Source organism: Cebus imitator, unplaced genomic scaffold (assembly GCF_001604975.1).
Source record: "Cebus imitator isolate Cc_AM_T3 unplaced genomic scaffold, Cebus_imitator-1.0 Scaffold380, whole genome shotgun sequence".
Lineage (NCBI taxonomy): Eukaryota > Metazoa > Chordata > Mammalia > Primates > Cebidae > Cebus > Cebus imitator.
The window spans coordinates 1406751-1430273 of record NW_016107695.1 but is presented as its reverse complement, the minus strand read 5'-3'; the positions used below and the strand labels follow the sequence as shown (position 1 = coordinate 1430273).

General features: G+C 50.6%; 1 protein-coding gene across 1 annotated transcript; it reads right to left on the bottom strand.

Annotated features, from left to right (window-relative positions):
* Positions 1–2976: 2976 nt before the first annotated feature.
* DACT2 (dishevelled binding antagonist of beta catenin 2) lies at positions 2977–13932 on the bottom strand. Its single transcript, XM_017507611.2, has 4 exons — positions 13390–13932; positions 6994–7126; positions 5969–6247; positions 2977–5064 (listed from the first exon to the last, which is right to left on the bottom strand). The coding sequence occupies exons 1-4, from the start codon at positions 13624–13626 to the stop codon at positions 3377–3379; spliced, it is 2337 nt and encodes a 778-aa protein (XP_017363100.1). The 5' UTR covers positions 13627–13932; the 3' UTR covers positions 2977–3376.
* Positions 13933–23523: the final 9591 nt, after the last annotated feature.

The following is a 23523-nucleotide window of genomic DNA, read 5'->3' as shown; positions in this document are numbered from 1 at the left end:
GACGCCCGCCTCTCATTACAGCTCGGGGGTCCCCAGGGCCTGGCCTCCAGCAGGGCGCACCTGGGGCTCTGTGTGCTCACTGTGAGGCTTCCCTGTGGTGAGCGTCTCTCCCTGCCTTTGCTTGTCCTCACCCGGTGGCCTTTGATTATTTCACTCTTCAAAGTCTGCGGTGGCTGGTCCCCTGTCCCAGCTGCAACTGAGAGCTATGGGATGGGCCGCAGCCCACACCTGGTGACTGTCCAGCCTCGCTCCCAGCTCCAGGCCCGCTCTCCTCCCTGGATTGCTCCTCGACATCTCTCTCTCTTCCTCCCTCCCTCCGCCTGCCTCTTGCCTGCCTCTTCTCAGCCCCCACCTCAGCCCTTCACTGCCCTGGGCTCACCCCTGCTTCCCTCTGAGCTTTTACAGAGGTCCGTTGCTGTCCACCTCCCCCGTGGCAGGCAGGAGCCCTGCTGTCCTGGGGTTACTGATTAGCCGGTCTATGTATCCGGTCCTGGGCCTGAGTCAGCAGCGCAGGATCACAGCCAGGCTCGGAGAGCTGAGACTGTGCTCGGGCTGGGCCCCAGATGCAGCGCCATCCCCAGGGGTGTCAGGAATGTTGAACCGTGGTCCCATCCTCTTAGCCACATTTTCGGGACCATTCATGCCGCTGCTCTTGCTATACATAACCTGTTTTCAGCCAGGACTGCTTTTATTATTCTTTACCATTTCTAGGGCACCTTCTGACGTGATTGCATTTTCTACTTCGGGCCATAAAAGCTGCAGCAGCATTTAACTCAATTGAGGTAAAAATAATTTGGATAGCTACTGCACTGGGAAAAATGCCAACTATGATTTTGTGTAGGGAGATTCAGGAGCCCACGGGTATGTGAGGGAAGGTTTGCAGCGGGAGTGAGGAATGAGTCGGCCTTAAGGAGCCTCCATGCCCAGGAGAGGAGGGAGGAGCCCCTTCCTAGCTGCACCTCCCAGCCTGGATGGCACAGGCAGCCATGCAGCCAGCTCGGTGTGTTTGGTAACTGTGCATGAAAGAACACAGCCTGCACACGCCGTTCACTGGCCAAGCACCCTTGAAGACAGTGGCAGGGCCTGTGTGACGTGATTCAGGCCATGGTGTGAACACGCCGGTTTACAGCAGGGCTGTGTGACGTGATTGAGGGCCGTGGGGTGTGTGAAATGCAGGTTCACAGTGGGACTGTGTGACATGATTGAGGGCCATGGTGTGAACACGCTGGTTTACAGCGGGGCCGTGTGACGTGATTGAGGGTGGTGGGGTGTGTGAACTATGGGTTTACAGCGGGGCCGTGTGACATGATTGAGGGCCGTGGTGTGAACACGCTGGTTTACAGCGGGGCTGTGCAACGTGATTGAGGGCCGTGGGGTGTGTGAAATGCTGGTTTACAGCGGGGCCATGTGATGTGATTGAGGGCCGTGGTGTGAACACGCTGGTTTACAGCTGTGGCCCATGTGTGGAACTGCACACAGACCAGGTCAATGGTGTCTGAATGTCAGTCTGCCCTGGCTTCTGTGAAATGCCCGCATTTTCTCACGGTTTGCACAAGAACAGAGCCTGCATCCGCCGTCTTCGCTGTCAGGAACGCCGGCAGCACCCTCCCGTCACCTCCACTTTGTTCTAAATGTTAAGTTCTTTATAAGCATCTAAACCAGCTCCTTGTTAGGAACATTTAACACCTCCTTCACAATCCACTTGGCCGAGCACGGTGGCTCAAACCTGTAATCCCAGCACTCTGGGAGGCCAAAACGGGCAGATCATGAGGTCAGGAGATTGAGACCATCCTGGCCAAGATGGTGAAACCCGGTCTCTACTAAAAATACAAAAATTAGCTGGGCGTGGTGACATGCACCTGTAGTCCCAGCTACTTGGGAGGCTGAGGCAGGAGAATCACTTGAACCTGGGAGGTGGAGAGGGCAGTGAGCTAAGATTGCGCCACTGCACTCCAGCCTGGCAACAGAGCGAGACTCCATCAAAAAAAAAACAAAGTCCACTCCTGTCTTCCACTGGTTTTCTTATTGGCTTCCTTCCAAAGATCCTGACCAGCTGCACCAGCCCTGAGAGACCAGGACGTCCACGGGGACTTCAAAGGCCTTGTCCACCTTCATGTAAAATTCTTTTAATCACTCAGGAGAAGGCTGCTTTCTGAACTGAAAATGTTACAGCCGTCACCAGGCAGCTTACCTGAAAACACTGCTACCTTTCTTCTTGAAAAGTTGAGGAAAACTCTCTTTGGAAAAGTAAACACCAAAAAAAAGGTGTTTTTTTTTCCCCCATAACACTTTTATGCCTCACTTTTTATACTGAAACCAGAGCTTAGTCTCGGCTCATTTATAAGGTGCCTTCCCTGCCCGAAGCTGGAGCGTGCCCCCAAGATGGGCAGGCCTGAGGGCTCCAGGTCCCCACCGTGTGCCACACAAGGAAACAGGGAGGAGGAGGACGCTAAAACAGGAAAACAAAGTTCCTTTTATTTGAGGGGATCATGGCATGATCTGGGTGTTTATGCATGTTGACAGCTAACATGGAGTTTAAGCTCAAATTCAATTTCCCAGTGAGTCCCCATTTTACCAGGGTGCAGAAGTTCTTGAATCATTCTTTGTACAGGAATTGAAAGGATTCAAAGCTAGCAGATTGTGATATCTTTAGTCTGAATTTTTAACTGGAATCAAAACTGGATGTTGGCGTCACTTTTTTTATTATACCTCATGATCACCTAATTCAAAATTGTCCCCCAAAAGTCAGATTAGTTAATATAATTTTTTAAAGGTAAAGATGTATAGTGGTAAAAAAGTTTATTCTAGCAGCCATGTTGAGCAATGTATTTAAAAATTGTAAACTCTTGGAATACTGCATTTATCTAATATTGCAATATAAAGCCCTTTGACTTAGTCCTGGTAACTGTACAGTAATTTGGTTTACTAATGAAAGTTGTGAATAAAACTGTGAAACTAGAAAAAAAAAAATTCAATTTCCAGCACAGAGTCCCACAACTGTCTCTTTAAGATGCTTTTGGGGAGGAATGGCTGAAAGATTGGAAACCGCGTCCCCAGTGGCGTGGAGGGAGGGCAGGCAAAGCCTCGGGAGGATGACGAGGCAGGAACAGGCACTGTCAGGAACAAATAGCGTCTGGGGAGATGCTGAGATGAGACGCTGGGTCAGCCGGGGAGGCTGCTGGCATCTGAAGCCAGAGCTCCGGCCGGGTCTTCGCCGGGGCAGGGCGCAAGGCTGCACTCCACAGGCAGAGCCCATCTGAGAGGCCTCCTGTTCCGTGGTGACCTCGGGAGATAGGCACCACTGGAACAGCCAACCACAGGTCACCACATGGAAAAAGCCTCTGTGTGCACCAGCTTCTCCGACAGCTGCTGCGGCTCACACCATGGTCATGACCTTCAGGGCCGTCGGCTGGAACCTGCGGATCTTCTTCTTCAGGGCCTTGGAGGCCTTGATACGGCACAGCTTGGGCACGGGGGACAGGAGTGGCCTTGAGCTGACCGGGGCCGCCTGGGGCCAGGCCAGCTCCCTGTGCCCGGCCGCTGCGTGGCCCAGTGCCATGCCGCAGTCCCTGCTCCGGCCGCCGCCCTCCCCGTCGCTGCTGCCAGACTCGTGGTCTGCGAATCGGCTGGTGGTGTGCTCACTGGCCTCCCCCTCACTGGTCTCCGGGATGACCGAGGGGAACCGCGGGTCACACTCGGCCGAGTGATTGGAGGGCTCTGAGTCACTCCTGGTGTGGGCATCCTGGCGGACCAGTGTGGGCCGGCCCCGGGCCTGTGGGCCACCCACCCTCCTGGCCGTGGGTCTGGGGGGCCCCAGGTTAGACTCTGGGTAACCAGCCAGGTGGGCCCGCACCGAGATGTCCACAGTGGACTGCCAGCGGCCATGCTTCCTCCTGGCCGCCGAGGTGAGCAGTGTCGCCTCCAAGGGGAACAGGGCATGGGCTGAGGTCCGCTGGCTCTCCTGCGGGGCCACCGCCAGGGGGACGAGGATGGGCATGGGGTAGAGAGTAGACTCGGAACAGGAGCGCCCAGGCACCTCCCAGGCCAGGGCCAGCCTCCTCTGGAGCGCGCCCCTCCCTGGGGGCCAGTGGGCAGGGTCCCACTCCAGGGATAGCTTGGTGGCGGCCTGGGCACCCTCAAGCCTCTCCGGCCGAAGTGATGGCTGCCCTGCGAACCTCAGCACTTTGTCCGTGGGCCTTCTCTTCATCTTTTCAGCCTTGCTCTTGGGGGGACCCGTTTTCAGCCATGGTGGTGAAGGCTTGCTGGCAGCAAAGGGCAGGTGGGCAGAGTGCCCAGAGGATGGCAGGGGGCTCTCGTCCAGCCTCCTGGGTGGCAGCATGTCGTCTCGTCCACAGTCCTGAGGTGGGGGTGTGCGCTGGGCCTGCGAGCTGGGAGACGGCCCCGCCATGGTCTCTCTGAGGACGCAATGGTTCCAGGGCTGGGGCCTCTCCTCTGGAAGGCTGCCAGGGTGCTGAGGACTCTCAAGGGGCACGGGTCCCTGCTGCTGAGGGCCACCCCTGCTGGCATCCCTCCTCTGAGCTGGCCCTCCCTCATCCTCCCTCCCTGGGGCAAAGACCAGCTTCTTAAGTTGGCCTCCACCATCTGTATTCCAGCCACCCTGCTTCTGTGGGGATGGGGATACTGCACACCTCCGAGGTCCCTGCTCTCCCCAGCTACCCTTTGCTGGGGTCTCCCGGCCCCACAGACACAGCAGCCTGTCGATATAGGCTCTGGCTCTGGCCGGGCCAGCCTCGAGGGCCAGCCCAGTCTGGACAGTGCTCACAGCTGCAGGGCCCAGGGGGGCCTTCCTGGGGGACGATGGGCCACTGCCCTGCAGGGTTTCCTTTGTCAGGGCAAACAGGGGGCTCTGCAGAGCCACTGCGTGCAGGGGGCTGGGGTACGGGTACACCTCCCTGCCTCCCTTCGACACCAGGTCCTGCCGATACTTGGGGTCCAGCACGTGTAGCGGGATGTCTGCCCCCTGGCAGAGGAGCCCAAGGAGCTCAGGGTCGGGGCCGGCTTTCTGGAGCCCTGTGTCTGCCGGCAGGGCTCTGTCGAGATCACCTGGTAGCAAGAAAAATGAACACCTGAATGTGGAGGTGCTGTTGATTTCATTTCGTGCGTGGCAACAGGAAGGAAACGCTGCTCACTGCTGCTTCAAGGAGCTCCTGGGCCCTCTGGGAGACAGTGATTCCTCAGCCACTGGGCCCCCCCTCCACATAGAGATTGCAGGCCCCATTTGCGTCTGCACCACAACTCCCTCCGCCTGTTCCGACCCTTCCCCTTGAGGAAGAGTGCATGGGGAGTGAGAATCTCCAGTTCAGCACCCTCGTTTCCCTGAAGTTTTGGAGGCTGCCCAGAGAGAAGAGGCCCCCCAGCCATGGGATGGAGCCCCGATGGAGGCCAAGGATGGAGGCCAGGATGGAGGCCAGGGAGGGAGGCCAGAGCATGAAGCCAGTCCCTGCAGATGCCCTGGAGGGAACCATGGGGCTTCACAGTAACTGAAGACCAACTGGTTACTATTAAACCAGGCCTTGTATTAGAAACAAAATGAGGCCCAAAGTGACATCTATGCCTTTGGAGACAGTCTGAAGACAACTGCAGCCCCTCCTGGGCCAGTAGGTGGGATCCAGGTGTGAGCCCAGTTCTCTCCCCACCAGCGCTTTCAACCCGACTCTCACTCCACACACCAGTGGAACCAGGGTTTTTACAGGATGTTTTTAAACTTGCTGATGCCTGTTTTGAATACGGGGCAAAGTGCCCTGGGCTAGAAGAGCTGGTGGTGACGCATCTGGCGCGTTGGATTCCTGCCTCCAAACAACCGCATGGCCCACGGAGGCTTCCAGCGGCCATTAGAGCCGCAGAGCACGCTCGTGTGGGGTCCCAGCTCTGCCCTCAGCAGCTGGGGGCTGCACTCCGGACCCCCGGGCCTGAGATGAGACCCCTACCTTCCCTGGCAGTTTCTTACCTGTAGACACCGGCCTGGGCCAGAACGTGCCCGACGGCTGGCCTGCCTCCCCCAGGCTGCCTGGCAGCTTGCCGCCCTCCTTGGTAGCCTGGGGTCTCCACGCCGGCACAGCAGTCTCATCAACCGACCGGGGCCTCCAGTCCCACATGCTGGGCCTGGCCTTGGGGGCCTGGGCCATAGGCAGCAAACTGCCCAGCGAGGGGGAGATTCGATCACTGCAGACAGAGGCACAAGACGTCGACAGCGAGCAGGAGCCACCGTCACTCAGCTCGTAAAAGCCTAGACAGAGCAGACACGGCAGGTCAGTGACCCCCTCCAGAAGAGCCCAGGGCCTCCTCTCCTCTGGAGCTTGTCATGGCACAGGAGGGCCCGGGGCAACCCCTGAGCTGAGGCTACCGGAGGCTGTGGGCCATCGTCCATACAGCTGGCCTGGGAGAGTGTGGCTCCGGTGAGAACGTGCAGGATTCTTCCCAGGAGCTGTTAGTGGGCTGGTCAGAGCCCTCGCTGCCCGCGCCCTCCAGCACTGGCCCTCCCTCTTCCTGGCAAGTGGTCCCTTTAGCACTGGGTGGCTGATGCCTGCTTAAGGGGTAGCCTCTTAGGAGTTCAGCCCTTTGAGGACAGGCCTCTGGCACCTGCATGGCTCTCCCCCCTGGTGCTGCCAAGTTAAGGTGAGGAGGAGACCAGTCTGGGGAGGTGCTTCCGCCCCAGGCCTCCTGAGTCCCGCAACGTCACTTAGACCACCATGTGATCTTTGCAAATTACAAAAATAAGAGTGAGGTAACCAATTCATATTTATGCCCTTTTTCCTAAAACCCCTTGACATAACAGTATTTCATTTTAGTGTTCTTCAGTCGGATATGCTTTCTCAGGCTTCAGTTGCCTCCTAACTTTCAGATGGGCCTGACGAAGCAGCACCCTCCCTGCCGGACACTGGAGAGTTCAGCCTGAGAAGGGCTGGTGGTGCAGGCTTCACCTCTGCCCTCCTGGGGCTGCCCTGTGTCCGGGAGGTCAGGGCGCCCGGGTACCTGAGCTGGGCCTGCTGTCGCTGTCCAGGGCCTCTCCTGAGGTTGTGCCCAGATCCAGCTGCAGCTTGCTGATCTGCAGGTCCAGCTGGTCCAGGTGGGTCTTCAGGCCAATGTCCTGCTGTCTCAGCCGGGACTGAGGACGGAAAGAAGAGGAAGGGAACGACTGTACCTACAGAAACCAAAACTGAAGACGCATTGTGAGCGCAATTCAAACTCCCGAGGTCCACGTGGAACACCTCTTCTCCATCTGGCGCCGGCCCTGTTCATTCTGAAGCCATTTCCTTGCCCCACTGTTCCCTGACACCCATTCCCCGACTCCCACACACACACGTGGGTTTCTCTCCAGCTCAGACTGCTTTGTTTGTCAGAGCTTTTCAAATTACACATTTCCTTGTAAGAATACAGAACACTACAGCATATGAGAGTGAAATCGGGATTGATAACAGCACCTCCTCCTGGCAGGCAGGAGCCACCTCCGCCCTCCACTTCACTGTGCCTTCAGCCTGCCTAGGAGAGTGCTCTGCTGTGCTCAGGCTCTCCACATGCCTGCCTGGGCAGGCGGCGTCCTTCACTCGGCCGCCTCTGGGTCCCTGGTCCTGGGAGGCACAAACTTTTCGACATTTCCAGAAGGTGAGAAAGTCCAGTGGAAAGGCAGAAACACTCCCCTTCACTGTTCAGCCCCTTCTCCCTCCCTGATAGAAGAAGTCACATTTTGAACTGTGACAGGCTTTGGTAGAGCTATCAGGAGAGAAGGTTCTCAACCAAACATGGAAAATGTCAGCTTTACCTGGAATAAATAATGACAGCTCGAAAATCGGCCTTCAGGATCTTTGGTTTTGTTTTGTTTTTGACACGGGGTCTTGCTCTGTTGCCCAGGCTGGAGCGCAGTGGTGCAATCACGGCTCACTGCAGCCTCGACCTCCTCAGGCCCAGGTGATCCTCCCACCTCAGCCTCCCGAGTCTCTGGACTACAGGCATGAGCCACCATGTCCCACTAATTTTTGTATTTTCTGTGGAGATGGGGTCTTGTCATGTTGCCCAGGCTGGTCTCCAAGTCTTGCTTTTAAGGGATCCACCGTCTTTGGCCTCCAAGGTGCTGGGATTACAGGCATGAGCCTGGCCAAGGGGCTGGGTATTTACAAGTTTCCATCACAGCCCTGCCCTGAGAGTCTGTGCCTTCTATGGGCCTCAGCTTCCTCAACTCTTAAGGGCTGATTATGAGCATGGACACATGTGTGTGTATGTGCGTGTGTCTTTCTTTTAATTCTAAAACATTTCTTGGTTTGACTAACAATTACGGTTTAGGCAAATAATTAATGAATGTAATGTGTGGTTGGTCCTCTTAGGAAAATGATTAATTATATTTCAAATTTTACACAGGAAATGAAGAATTCCTCTGAACCCCACAAGCTGGGCCTTAGGGAATGACTGTGGTCATTTCCACAATGTAAGAAGTCATTACAAGAGAGGCAGGGAGCGATGGTTTCCTGGTCTGATGAGAGAATGACTTCTCGGCTTTTGCAAACACAAGCGCCTGCGATCAGCACGGGTGAGCGGACGGTGGAGGCCTGGCTGGACCCAGCACACCGCTTCTGTGCCGGCAGCAGCTCCCTCCACCAGGACCCAACTCTGGGGCCTCCCAAAACCTCCAAAGCTTGCACAGTGACAAAATTGGAAGCCATAATATTATCTGTGAATGTGAACACGGCAAAAAAAAACCCTGAATTTCATCAAAATTGTATGCTTCCAGGCCCACCCAGCCTCATGTAAACACACGGGCTTCTCTCCCTGCACGTTCTGACACAGGTAAACCACTCTCCAGGTGAACGGCACCAAGCCTGCGCAGCACACATGAGGGCTCTCACACTCCAGCCATGCAAAGAGGAAGCTTGGATCCAAACTGAGGGACGGGGAGTTCTTACAGCTCAGGATTTTCCCTGGCCTGTCGTAAAACGAAACCCAAGGTACCCACAGAAAATTCAGTTTCTTTGTGAGGCCACACATCAATGCTTAAAAGGATCCATCTTCCCTCTCCTCTTCTAAATCACACTCCCCTTCTCCTGAAAGAGGGGGCCTTGCACACGGCCAGCTCTGTCCTCCTCCTCCAGCCCCTCCCCTCCCCAGTGTCTGTGCGGGTTAATTGCTTTGCGATTAATGTTTGGCCAGCCTGGCCTTCAGTTGCTGATTTCTGATTAATGGTCCAGGGGGCTGCAGGACGCACAGAGCTCTCAGGCATTCACAGGTTATATATTACATCCTCAGGTCCCGTCTGCGTCTGCAGGACTCCACCCCATTCAGGATTTATGCCGCGTTTGTAACCCTGACCACTGTCCCTAACCCCAATCACCGTCCCTAAACCCGACCACTGTCCCTAACCCCAATCGCTGGCCCTAAACCCGACCACTGTCCCTAACCCCAATCGCTGGCCCTAACCCTGGCCACTGTCCCTAACCCCAATCGCTGGCCCTAACCCTGGCCACTGTCCCTAACCCCAGTTGCTGTCCCTAAACCCGACCACTGTCCCTAACCCCAATCGCTGGCCTTAACCCTGGCCACTGTCCCTAACTCCGACTGCTGTCCCTAAATCCGACCACTGTCCCTAACCCCAATCGCTGGCCCTAACCCTGGCCACTGTCCCTAACCCCGATTGCTGTCCCTAAACCCAAATGCTGTCCCTAACCCCGACTGCTGTCCCTAACCCCGACTGCTGTCCCTAACCCCAATCGCTGGCCTTAACCCTGGCCACTGTCCCTAACCCCGATTGCTGTCCCTAAACCCGACCACTCTCCCTAACCCCAATCGCTGGCCCTAACCCTGGCCACTGTCCCTAACCCTGATTGCTGTCCCTAAACCCGACCACTGTCCCTAACCCCAATCGCTGGCCCTAACCCTGGCCACTGTCTCCAATCCCGACCGCTGGCCCTGACCTGGGGTTTGTATGACTGTGCTTTTCATTCACTCTTTCTTAGGGCCAGACATTGTGCTCATAGTCACAAAAGATACGTGGCCAGGAAGGAGGACAGTCCACTGCAAGGCCAGCCCCAAAGCGCGGTCTCCACATGTGTCCACAGTCGGCCCAACCCGCTCCACAGCCGCAAGCGAGCCCTGGGTGGCCTCAGCGCCCCACTTCCCTCTGCGGGCATTCAGGCTAACTCCAGGGAGCCCTCTGCCAGTCTTCGGGCTAACTCTAGGCGGCCTTGCTCAAGGTGAGCTCTGGGGGCACTTGAGCCAAAACCCCTGGGCCTGGGGAAGGGGCAGGAGGGCCAGTTATAAAGGCGTTCACAGCAAGCCTCCCCAGGCAGTGGGACAGCTGGGCACACCTGCAGACCCTGGGCCCCACTCATTTCCTGAGGCTCCACCGGGTAAGCCTGGGAACCTGCATTTTAACAAGCTTCCCAGGGACCACAAAAGTTCCTTATGACAACAAAAAGTTTGAGGACTTCTATTTCAGGGGGTGCCATTAAAAAAACAGGTGAATCCCTTTGAAATGCATTCTTCATGCACCGCCGGAGAATGAGCTGATTCCCATGTGCCGTGCCTGTTCCGTGGGCAAGTCAACAGTCCAGCCACTGGAGCACCTTTACGGCACATGCAGAGGCTAAACACGGAAGCCTCAGAGTTCAGGATATGGAGATGGTATCCACAATTCCATTCTGTCCCTGAGAGCTAGAATGCACAGAGGAAACATTCCATGCCTGAATCCCAAGGCTAACACCTCCATCTGTAGAGCAGTAAATGCTAGTACCTAAGTTTAAAAGAGGCCCATCAATCAACAGCAAAGGGGTCCCAGGTAGACTCATGGCTAGCAGCGCCACCGAGGCCTTGCAGGTTTCTGGGGCTGCCTGGCCCTAAGGAGTGGCCCCCTGCAAGTTCTCAGCCCTGCCTCCCTTGGTTCCCCTGTGTGTTCACAAAGCAAGCATGGCTGCCCCAAGGGAAACGCCAGCATCAAGTTGATGCTGCTGAAGCAGACGCACAGCTTGCTCCTGAAGCACGGGATGCTGGAAGCTGCCAGGGAAAAGGAATTGTTGCAAGCTACCACTTTCAGAACAAGTCACGACCAGCAACGCCAAGACAGGGAAATTCTTCAGGATAATATTTCACTGCAGAGTCCGGAGGCTTCTGTGTCTCCCCACTATGGAGACAACATCCACTGGTGAAGGATGGGGTTTTCAGTCTACTCGTGGGCTCTGGGTCGCAGGGAGTGGGTGAAGTCTTTCCAACTAGGGCTTGTTGGGGAACTTAACCCTCATGAATATGGGCATGGTCGGCACTTGTCGGGAATGACAAGTTTCCTTGCAAACCATAAATGAGGACGCAGAGCCAACCCTCTACAGACTGGTCACGCAGCAACAAAGGGGGCCATGGAGGGTACAGGGAGTTTCATCCACTTAGAAACCCAAAACAGGGAGGCCCCATATTCTGAAATTATTTTTCCTTTTGTTGCAGCAATAAAAGCCACTCATTTATTTATTCAAGAAAATCCTCCTAAGCACCTCCTCCTCCACTCTCTTCTGTGACACAGCAATTAAAAAGGTGCAGCGCTTGTGATAAGCCTTCAGGTGAGCAGTGCTGCTGTTTTCCCGGCAGTTCAAATCCCTGGAAATGCTAGCAATCATTCGCACCTGAGAATTCCTGTCGGCTAAAGCTGCTCAGGGCCTGATAAATGTTCTTCCGGCCTTCACACCTGAATGATGACCAGTGGCCAGGTGAGCACCAGGGTGGGCGGAGGGGCCCTGAGTTAGCCAGGGGTTGCTGGAGTGTGCAGCTGTTTAGCAAGCAAGGCTTTTCATTGTATTCAACACTACAGAACTGCTATCACTCCTAAGGTTTTTCCCAGGTAAGAAAAGTGTAGAAGTGTTAAGCCCTGTGCTGATGCCACACACATTCAATCATTCTTCTCTTTTGATCACAAAATCCATCCCAAGAACAAAGTTTCAAGACAAAGTCTGCGTGTTCCTTCTGGTCCCCATATTAAAAAAAAAAAAAAAAATTAAACAAAACCCTGTTTGATCTTCTCTTCCAAAAGGCTACTTGTAATTAGAGGCTGAGCACTTGCAAGTTTGATTTATATATTTCTTAAGCCAAGTTAATCATCAACTGCACTCTCACCCCTTGACGGCAGGGTTGAGGCCAGCCTCTCAGCAGCACCTCCCTCCCCGTAACACGAGTGTAACACGTCCGTGGCTGCCGTGTGCTGAGCTGAGGTCATGCAGAAGCTGAGACAGTGCCTGGGTGCAAACACACAAATGACCTAAACAGACAGCCAGGATTTGGTCACTAGGCGAGTGAACAAAGTCTGCACACCAGCTCCTTCCCTCTCAGGAGGCAGAAGCTGCAGAGCTGACGGCGGCTTAATCCCGCACAGTCTGCCACCTCGTCTTCTGCAAGGTGAGGTGATAACAGGGATCCTGGGAGGCATCCCAGACACTGGGCTTCCCGATTCTTTCATCCAGAAGGGTTTGCTACATCATCAGCCTGGCTGAGTGAGCTGGGCTGACCGTGATGCCTCGGCTTCACCTGGGCCACTTTGTAAAGGCAGTAACTTTTAACAAGACAAGCTTAAACTTCTAACGTAAAAGAAATTCCACTGAGTGTAACAGAGGTAACTCACGTAAACAGAAATCTTTCTCCAACCTTTTTAGTTTTTCTTTAAGAAAATATGGCAACTACTTCCAGCACTCTTTTGAGTTGTTGCCGCAGGTTTTACAAAGTCCATTGTGTGAGAGGAGGGGATAGAGCCCCAGGCAGTGCCGGGAGGGCCAGGAAATCAGTTTCTGCTCTGGATCAGAGGACTCACCTCTCCCCGCAGGTCAGGTCACATCTTAAAGTTGAAGAGGCCTTTGTTAGTTACAAGCTCTCCCCCAGTACCCGATCACAGTGACGCGACCTGTGACAAATGTCAGCACATTCCCGAGGACAAGTCGGGGTGCGCTTTGCCACACGGACACTGTTGCCCCCAACCCAAAACGGCAGGTGGGCCTGGTACCTATGGAGGTAAAGCCAGGGTCCGGAGCCCACCTCCTCCGGGGACAGCGGTCAGTACCCGCAGGTCAGAACAGCGCTGTCACAAACGCACAGGTGTCTCCCCAAAATCTGCGGGCTTCGGGATGCTGGCGTGGGTGGGTGCACATCCACGCAGGGCGCGGTGCGAGCTGCACCCCGGGCCGGTTTCAGGGTCCCCGCCTGTGCGCTTCAGGGCTAGGCACCTGCACGGGGCCCCCCGTGTCCTCCTCCTCGGAGACCAAGGCAAATCCAGAGGACGCCGCCTGCACCCATGGCAGCCCTCCTTCTGCTAACACACCGTAGCTGCCGGCACCGGTCCCGACCTCGGACCCCGACCGCGGCCCCGGCCCCGGTGACCCTCGACCCCCTCCGCCCCCGGCGCCCGGTCCTCACCAGCTGCTCCTGCACCGCGGCCAGCGCCGCCTCCAGCTGCTGCTCGTGGCCGTGGGGGCCGCAGGGGGCGGCGGGCGCGGGCGGGGGCTGCGCGGCCAGGGCGTCCCTCACCCGCTCCTGCTGCGCGGCCCGCAGCCCCTGCAGCTCCAGCAGCCCCGCCAGCGCCGCGCGCAGCCTCGCGCCCAACCTGCGGCGGTCCCAGCCCGCGGGCCCCGGGGTTCCGCCCGGCGCCCACATGTCCCGGGCAGGGTCGCGGCCCCGAACCCCACTAGCCGCGCCGGATCCCGAGCAGTGCTGCGGCGGCTCCTCCGGCGCCTCGTCCTCCGCCCGGGCTGCGGGTCGCCAGGTGGGCTGGAATCCACAGCCTGCGCGGGGCGGGGTCTGCACGCGCCCGAGGTCCCGCCCCGCCGCCCCCCGGGGCCCCTGGCCGGCTGCAGGCGGGACCGGCGCGCCCAGACCCCGGGGCCCGCTGCTGGGAGGGAGCGCGCCCGCGACTTCAGCGGAGGAGGAGCCGGGAGCGGGGCCCAGACGCGCGGGGGAACAAAGGCGGGGAAAGGGCTCGTTCGGGCTTTGCCGTTTGTATGAGCATCCGCGACTGGGAACGTGTCACATTGCAGGGACCGTGTCACCGTCACAAACACGTTAGAGATTCGGAAAACCTATCACCCGCGTTCCCAGCGGACAGCTGCGGTTTGCTTTGTTTTTTTTTGAGACCGGGTCACACTGTCGCCCAGGCTGGAGTCAGTGGCGCGGTCTGGGTTCCCTGCAACCTCCTTCTCCCGGGTTCAAGTCATTCTCCTCCCTCCACCTCCTGGTTCAAGCCGTTCTCCTGCCTCAGCCTCCCGAGTAGCTGGGACTACAGGTGCCCACCACGCCCGGCTAATTTTCTGTATTTTTAGTAGAGGTGGGGTTCCACCATGTTGGCCAGGGTGGTCAGCTCGCTTTTTACGTTGTTTTTAAAGTAGTAGCTTAAGATACAGTACAGTTCACAGACCATGAAACACCTTATTTAAGGTGCACAGCGTCATGGTTTTTAGTATGTCCATGAAGTTGTGTTCACTGTCGCCCCCCCAAAAAAAAAGCCTGTTCTCATCGGTAGCCACCCCCATTCCCTCCCCCGCACCCCACACATGGAACCACCACCCCGCGGGTTCTGGAAGTTCATGGAAATGGGGTCACACGCCAGGTGGTCTCTGTGGGGGCTCCTTTCGGTGAGCTTTTTCAAGGTGCACGTGTGCTGCAGACTGCTTCGGAACTGTATTCCTTTGTGTGGCTAAGTAATACTCCACGGCGTGGCCGTGCCAAATTTCGCTTATCCACTCATCTGTTGATGACATGAGTTTTTCCATGTTTCAGCGATTGCAAATAACGCTGCAAGGACACTCCTGCATGAGTTTTTGTGTGGCAATATGTTTCCATTGCACCTAAGAGTGGAGTGGCTGGATCATAGGTGACTGCTTTGCTTAACCTTGCCAGGGACTGTCAGACCGCTTCCCAAGTGGAATCCCACCCGCCGGCGGGTTACGAGGGTTCCACGTTCTCTGTGTGCACGCCGACTGCCGTCTTTAGTCCAGCAGATGTGAAGTGGCATCTCCCTGTGGTTTTGATTTGTGTTTCCCTGATGGCTAAGGACATTGAGCATCTTTTCACCTGCTTGTTGTATACTTCCTTTGGAGAGCTATCTATTCAGATCCTTGGCCATTTTAAACTTAGGTTGTCTTTTCATTATTGAAGTGTGAGTATTCTTTATACAATTCCTTTATCAGACATGATTTGCACTTCCCTAATGAAATACATGATTGGCAAATAATTTTTCCATGTCGTGAGTTGTTTTTCATGTTCTTGATAGTGTCCTGTGCAGCAAAAAATGTTTGTGATTTGTTGAAGACCAATTTATCTGCTCTGTTGTTGTTGCTTGTGCTTTGCGTGTCCTAACGTACCATCCTCTACTCCAAAGCTAAAGCTTACCCCTATGATTTCTAAGATTTTGTTGTAGTCTCAGCACTTACATTTAAGTCTTTGATCTATTTTAATTTCTGTATATGGTGTGCAGCAGTGACCCAATTTCATTCCTTTACATGTAGGTACCCAGCTATCCCAGTACCATTTGTTGAAAAGACAATTCTTTCCATATTGAATTGTCTTGGGACCCTTGTTGAAAATCAATTGATCCAGAAATCCATTTCTGGTTTCTCAGTTCTGTTAGTTCTGTTGCACTGGAATATATGCCTGTTCTTATGCCAGTACCACACTGTTTCAATCATTGTAGCTTTGTAATAGTTTTGAAGTCAGGAACTGTGAATCCTCCATTTTTTTTTTTTTCTTTTCCAAGATTGTTTTGGTTGATCTGTGTCTTTTGATTCTCTCTCTCTCTTTCTCTCTCTCTCTCTCTCTTTTTTGAGACAGATCCTTGCTCTGTCACCCAGGCTGGAGTACAGTACTGCAATTTTGGCCCACTGCTTCCTCTGCCTCCCAGGTTCAAGCAATTCTTCTGCCTCAGCCTCCTGAATAGCTGGGATTACAGGCGCATGCCATTATGCCTGGCTAGTTTTTGTATTTTTAGTAGAGACACAGTTTCACCATGTTGGCCAGGCTGATCCCTAACTCCTGACCTCAGATGATCTGCCCACCATGGCCTCCCAAAGTGCTGGGATTACAGGTGTGAGCCACTGCACCTGGCCAGTGTGTTTTGATTTCCATATGAATTTTAGGATCAGCTTGTCAATTACAGCAAATAAGCCATCTGGGATTTGGATGGGAATTGCAACTAAATTTGTTTACCTATTGCAGGTATTGCTACCTTAAGGTTGATCTTTTGAACCATAAACATGGGATATCTTTACATTTATTTAGGTCTGCATTAATTTCTTTCAACAGTGCTTTGTAGTTTTCAGCATAGAAATTTTGTGCTTGTTAAATTTATTTCTAAGTATTTCATTATTTTTGACACAATTGTACATGGAATTGTTTTCTAATTTTATTTTCAGAACATTCATTGTTTGGGTATAAAAATTATATATTGATTGCAAGGCCAGGTGCAGTGACACACATCTGTAATCTCAGCACCTTGGGAGGCTGAGGCAGATGGATCACTTGAGCTCTGGCATTCCAGAGCAGCCTGGACAACATGCAGAAACTCTGCCTTTGCCAAAAATACAAAAAATAGCCAGGGTGTGGTGGCATGCACCTGTAGTTCCAGCTACTCAGGAGGGAGGATGAGGTCAGAGGATTCATTGAAGTCGGGAAGTCAAGGCTGCAATACGCTGTGTTTGCACCACGGAACTCCAGCCTGGACAACAGTGAGACCCCGTCTCAAAAAGGAAAAAAGAAACAAGACTCTTGTATATCGATTCCTATAACTTTGCTAAACTTGTTTATTAGTTTTCTAATTTTTTTTGTGTGTTGAATCTGTAAATTACTTTGGGCAGTATGGCCATTTTCACGATATTGATTCTTCCTAACCATGAACATGGAATGTTTCTCCATCTGTTTGTGTCCACTCTTATTTTGTTGAGCGGTGGCTTGTAGTTCTCCTTGAAGAGGTCCTTTACGTTCCTTGTTAGTTGTATTCCTAGGTATTTTATTCTGTTTGTGACAATTGTGAATGGCAGTTCGTTCTTGATTTGGCACTCTTTAAGTCTGTTATTGGTGTATAGGAATGCATGTGATTTTTGCACATTGATTTTGTATCCTGAGACTGCTGAAGTTGCTTATCGATTTCAGGAGATTTGGGGCTGAGACGATGGGGTCTTCTAGATATACAAGTATGTCGTCTGCAAATAGAGACAATTTGACTTCCTCCTTTCCTATTTGAATACCCTTTATTTCTTTTTCTTGACTGATTGCTCTGGCTAGAACTTCCAGTACTATATTGAATAGCAGTGGTGAGAGAGGGCATCCTTGTCTAGTGTCAGATTTCAAGGGGAATGCTTCCAGTTTTTGCTGATTCAGTATGATATTTGCTGTTGGTTTGTCGTAAATAGCTTTTATTGTTTTGAAATACATTCCATCAATACCAAGTTTATTGCGGGTTTTTAGCACAAAGCGCTGTTAAATTTTGTCAAAGGCCTTCTGTGCATCAATTGAGATAATCATGTGGTTTTTGTCTTTGGTTCTGTTTATGTGGTGAATTACGTTTATAGACCTGCATATGCTGAACCAGCCTTGCATCCCCAGGATGAATCCTACTTGATCATGGTGGATAAGCTTTTTGATGTGCCGTTGCAATCGGCTTGTCAGTATTTTATTGAAGATTTTTGCATCTATGTTCATCGTGGATATTGGCCTGAAGTTTTCTTTTCTTGCTGAGTCTCTGCCGGGTTTTGGTATCAGGATGATGTTGGTCTCATAAAATGATTTGGGAAGGATTCCCTCTTTGTGGATTGTTTGGAATAGTTTCAGAAGGAATGGTACCAGCTCCTCTTTGTATGTCTGGCAGAATTCGGCTGTGAACCCGTCAGGGCCTGGGCTTTTTTTGGGTGGTAACCTCTTAATTGCTGCCTCAACTTGTCATTGGTCTATTCAGGGTTTCGACTTCTTCCTGGTTTAGGCTTGGGAGGATGCAAGTGTCCAGGAATTTATCCATTTCTTCCAGGTTTACTAGTTTATGTGCATAGAGTTCTTTGTAATAATCTCTGATGATGGTTTGAATTTCTGTGGAATCTGTGGTGATATCCCCTTTATTGTTTTTTATTGCATCTATTTGGTTATTCTCTCTTTTTTTTTAATTAATCTGGCTAGTGGTCTGTCTATTTTGTTGATCTTTTTGAAAAACCAGCTCCTGGATTTATTGATTTTTTTGAAGGGTTTTTTTGTGTCTGTATCTCCTTCAGTTCTGCTCTGATCTTAGTTATTTCTTGTCTTCTGCTAGGTTTTGAGCTTTTCTGATCTTGCTCCTCTAGCTCTTTCAATTTTGACAATAGGGTGTCAATTTTAGATCTCTCCTTGCTTCTCATGTGGGCATTTATTGCTATGTATTTCCCTCTAGAGGCTGCTTTAAATGTGTCCCAGAGATTCTGGTATGTTGTGTCTTCGTTCTTGTTAGTTTCGAAGAACATCTTTATTTCTGCCTTCATTTCATTGTTTATCCAGTCAACATTCAAGAGCAAGTTGTTTAGTTTCCATGAAGCTGTGCGGTTCTGAGTTAGTTTCTGAATTCTGAGTTCTAACTTGATTGCACTGTGGTCACAGAGACTGTTTGTTATGATTTCCATTCTTTTGCATTTGCTGAGGAGTGAGTTACTTCCAATTATGTGGTCAGTTTTAGAGTAGGCGTGATGTGGTGCTGAGAAGAACGTATATTCTGTGGATTTGGGGTGGAGAGTTCTGTAAATGTCTATTAGGCTTGCTTGGTTCAGGTCTGAGTTCACGTCCTGGATATCCTTGTTAATTTTCTGTCTCGCTGATCTATCTAATATTGATGATGAGGTGTTAAAGTCTCCCACTATTATTGTTTGGGAGTCTGTCTCTTTGTAAGTCATTAAGAACTTGCCTTATGTATCTGGGTGCTCCTGTATTGGGTGCATATATATTTTCTAATATTTCTTAAGTTTATTAGTTTATTAGTAAACTTGATTATTAGTTCTTAAGTGTTCCTTAGTTCTTAAGTTTATTAGTTTTTAAGTGAATTTCTCTGTACTTTCTATATAGAAGCTCATGTCATCTGCAAATAGAGATAGTTTTACTGCTTCCTCTCTGGGATGGATACCTTTTACTTCTTTTACCTACCTAAGTGTTCTGACTACAACATCTAGCACGATGTTGAACAGAAAGAGCAAGAGAAAACATTCCGTCTTTCCTGTTCAGCCTGACGTCAGCTGTGGGTTTGTCTTAGATGCCTTCTAGAGATAGAGATGAAGACAGTGACAGGGCGAGAGGCTGGAGGTAAGCCTGTTATCAGTTACGTCTGCCCCCTGTATGTGGGCTCTCTGAATAATGTCCTTGGTAAACAGAAGGTCTTCATTTTTACATAGTCTTATTTATCAGTAATATCCTTGTGCCCTTTTGAAGAAATGTTTGCTCACCCAAGTTACTGACGACGTCATTTAATGCTATCTTCTAGAAGCCTTGCCATTTTGCCTTTCTTGTCTAGGTCTATCATCCACCCAGAATGGCTTTCCATGTGTCGTATTGGGGGGCAGGTGTCACAATGTACTGGCTTCAAACACATATTCCAATGAGATATTGGTTGAAAAAATCATGTCCTTTCTGAACTCTGGCACGGTGCCGCCACCTTTGTCCTGAGTGAAATGTCTGCGTGTATTCAGGTCTGTTCTGGGTCTTCGTCTCCGTGTGGCGAGTGCATCTGTCTATTCTCGCACTTGTATATTGCTTTGTCGTTAAAAGAAGTGATGATATTTTATAGTGCAAGCTCTCCCACCATATTTTTCAAGAGTGTCTTCAATATCTTTGGTGCTTTGCAACATTACGTAAGTTTAGAATCAGCAAGTAAATAAATAGCAGATGTCTACTGTATTTTGATAGGACTGCGTTGACTCTGTAGTCCATCAGGGGAAATTACATCTTTACAATCTTGAACATTCTATTACTAATCCATGGACAAGGAATAGTGCCTCTTTATTTATAAAAGTTTTCTTTTTTTACAAACCTGCATGGGCAGATTTGTTGTATAGGTGCATTGCATGCCACAGGGATTTGGTGTACAGATTATTTTGTCACCCAGGTTCCAGGTCATAAGCACAGGACTGGATATGTAGTTTTTCCTTCCTCACGCTTCTCCCACCCTCTCCTCTCAGATAGGCCTTGGGGCCTGTTCTCTTCTTTATGTGAGTGTGTAGTGCATGCATAGCTCCCACTTATAAGTGAGAACATGTGGTGTTTGGTTTTCTGTTCCTGTATTAGTTAACTTAGGATAACGGCCTCCAGCCCTATCCATGTTGTTGCAAAGAACATGACCTAGTTCTTTTTCATGGCTGCGTAGTGTTCCATGGTATACATTTATATAAAGGTTTCTTGTAATGTTTCTTATTTTATAATTTTCTGTGTAGAACATTGTGAAAATGTGGTGGTCTTCTAGAGTTCTCATTAGATTTGTCCCTACTTTTTTTTTGATGCTATTGTTACCAGAAAAGCAGTCTTGATTCAGACCCCAAGAGACAGCTCTTGGGTCCCATGCAGGAAGGAATTCAAGGCAAGCCGCAGAGTGCAGGAGAAGAAGCAAGTGTCTTAGAAACGACTCCATTGCAGAGTCTGAGTCTGATGTCCTCAGAGGGCATGTAGGAAATGCACCTCTTTGTCTTAAGTTTTTCTTATATGGGGTCTTGCTATGTAAAGTCTATACTAAGCTGTGACTATATGTGTGTAGGCTGACAGCGTGGCAAAACTACTCTGTTGATTTACAGAAAACTATTCTTGACATTTTAGTGTGCCAAGTACATTGGAGCATGACTATCATTATCTTGAAGGCATATGTTGCTGCAGGTATTGGGACAGCTGGACTTCCTGTTGTGGTGGGAGTTTGTCCTTGCAGGCATGACTGAGCTGCTTTCTTGGCTGTAAACATCTCAGGACCGTGGGGCAGGACCTGAGTTTGTTTTAAAATGGCGTTACATTGCCTCTCCTGGGCTCCTGCTTCCCTAATGCTGCTGCAAGTTACCTTTAAAATTATTTTTATTTGGCTGATGATAGATAAAAATATCAATAAAGAATCTAACGCCTTTGCGAAACTCATTTATTCATTTGAATCATTTATCTAGAGATTCTTTGGGATTTTTTTCCATACACACTTATATCATGAGATTAACGGCAGTTTTGTGTCTTTATTTCTGACCCTTAAATCTTCTATTCATTTTTCTTGCCGTATTTTAGTGTCTAGCACCCCAAGGAGAATGTTGAAAGATGATACTGTCAAGCTTCCTCATCCGTGTGTCACTTCCAAGGACAGTGGGACAGCATTTCATCACCAGGAGGATGGTGAGTGTGCTTTGAAGATACCCTTCCCTTTATGAGATGAAGAAGATGATCATCTGTTCCTAGAATGGATGTTGAATTTTATCCAAGGTATTTTCTAAGATAGTGAGGTGATTATAATATTTTTTCCCTATTTATTTCATAAATTAAGTTAGTTGATTTGCAAATGTAAAGCCAGCCCTGTATTTCTGGAATACATCAACCTGGTTATACCTATTTCCCTGCTTGTGTATTGCTACATGTAGTTGGCTCGTGTTTGGTTTTAAAGCTTTGCGTCTGCACTCACGAGGAGATTAGCTCACCACTCTCCTTTCTTGTCCATTCCTTTCCAAGTTTGCGGAATCAATGGTATGCTGACCCCATGGAGTGAAAGCATTCCCACGTTGGAAAGTCCATGCGAGGGTGTGTGTAAAGCCCATGCCGTTTTATTCTTAAATATTTGGCAGAATTTGTTAATGAAGCCATCTCTACCTGGGATTTTTGTGTGTAAAAATTTTAATTTTGAATACGAACTTTTAAATGTTTTTTTAATCATTCAGACTTTCTATGTTTTCCTGTGTCAGTTTGTTGCCCGTGTATTATTCCGTAGGTTTTCGTTCCTTTTGTCCGTGTTTTCAAGTGTGCTGGCATCATGCCCCACGCTGGCATCGTGACCTGAGCTGGCATCTTCAGGTGTCTTATAATCTGCATGCTGCCTCCTCACATTTTCTTCTGCCACTGGTTATTTGTGCTGTCTCTACATTTTGGTGATGGTTTCACAGTTTTATCAGTTTCTCAAAGAAACAACTGTTGGCTTCGGCGGTCGTCTCTGTGGGCGTCTGCTTCTGAGGCATCCATGCGTGCTGTTTTCCTTCTCAACTTCCTTCTGCCTGTTTTCTGTGGGTGCGCTTCACTGGATTATTTCCTCTAATTTCTTAAAATGAGTTTTTGGCTCACCAGCTTCTGTCTCCCGCATGGGAATAGCTCAGCCCTCACCAGTGGTTTCAGGAGCTTGTTACTGGGCAAACATTGGGTCCTCTGTAGCTTAGATTGTGTTCACAGCGTTGACTTGGAGGAGAGCGTGGGGCCACAACCTGTGTGAACTGCGTCCCGTGCAGAGCTGCCTGGGGCGGAGGTTGCAACAGCTCTGCCAGCGTAGCCTCCGGAGGAAGGGCACGGATGCCATCTCAGTTTGAGTCCTAGAATGTGAGCTCTGTCAGGAATTCCAGTGATCACGTAGTCCTTTACTCTGCCATTGTCCCTGTCCAGAAGGTCACAGGCAAAAAGAACAGGTCTGGAAAGTTAGACTCGGTTTATTTGTCTCAATCACCCTTTCTCCTTTTGTCACATAAATTTATGTCAATTGTAGGATGCTGGAGTTTTTGTACTTTCTCACACACATGATGACATTCGCTATCACAGGTGCCTCTGAGAAAGAATTTGGGCTCAGAGAACATTTCTGAGGCCTCCGCAAGAAGGACTGAGGGCCTTCACACTGATTTGTACAAAGCCGGGCTCACCCCAGATGGTGGGCAGTGTCACAGTTTTACCGGCTTTCCCACTCCCTCACCCCACCTCCCGTTTCATCAGTCCTGCCGTTTACTTACCGTAAATTTGGAATCCTTGCCCCTTTTATCAGAGCTTGGTCTTTCTCTCCCTACAACGATATAGACTCCCTCTTGCTCAAGAGAGGTCAGATTTCCCCTCTTCACGACTTCAGCCGATTGGACGAGGACCTCCCACAACAGGGAGGACAATTAGCTTTACTCAGAGTCCACCGATGTCAATGTTAATCTTATCTGCAGACGCCCTCACAGAAACATCCGGAATAGCATTGACCAAATGCCTGTGGCTCAGCAGGAATCGGGTTGACATATAAAATTAATCATCACATTCAGCGTTTGGTAAATGTCAACAAGAAGGGAACTTTGTTCTCTGACTGTAGAAAAACTCTTCTATATTTCTTTGATAATTTCTCTTTTCATTTCTGTCTTCTGTCTCCTCATTGCAACACGTTAATTCTCACTGATCAAGCCTTTCTGATTTTATTTTTGTCATATTTCCTATCTTATTATCTTTTTGTTTTTGAATATTTTGTTCAGTTTTGGCTTCCAGCACTTCTGTTATTTTATTGATCATATTTTTAACTTTTAATGGGTCTTTGTTAGCCTCTGGGTCATGTTCGTATTTTACAATTTTTATTTTGTGGATGCAATCACTTCTTGA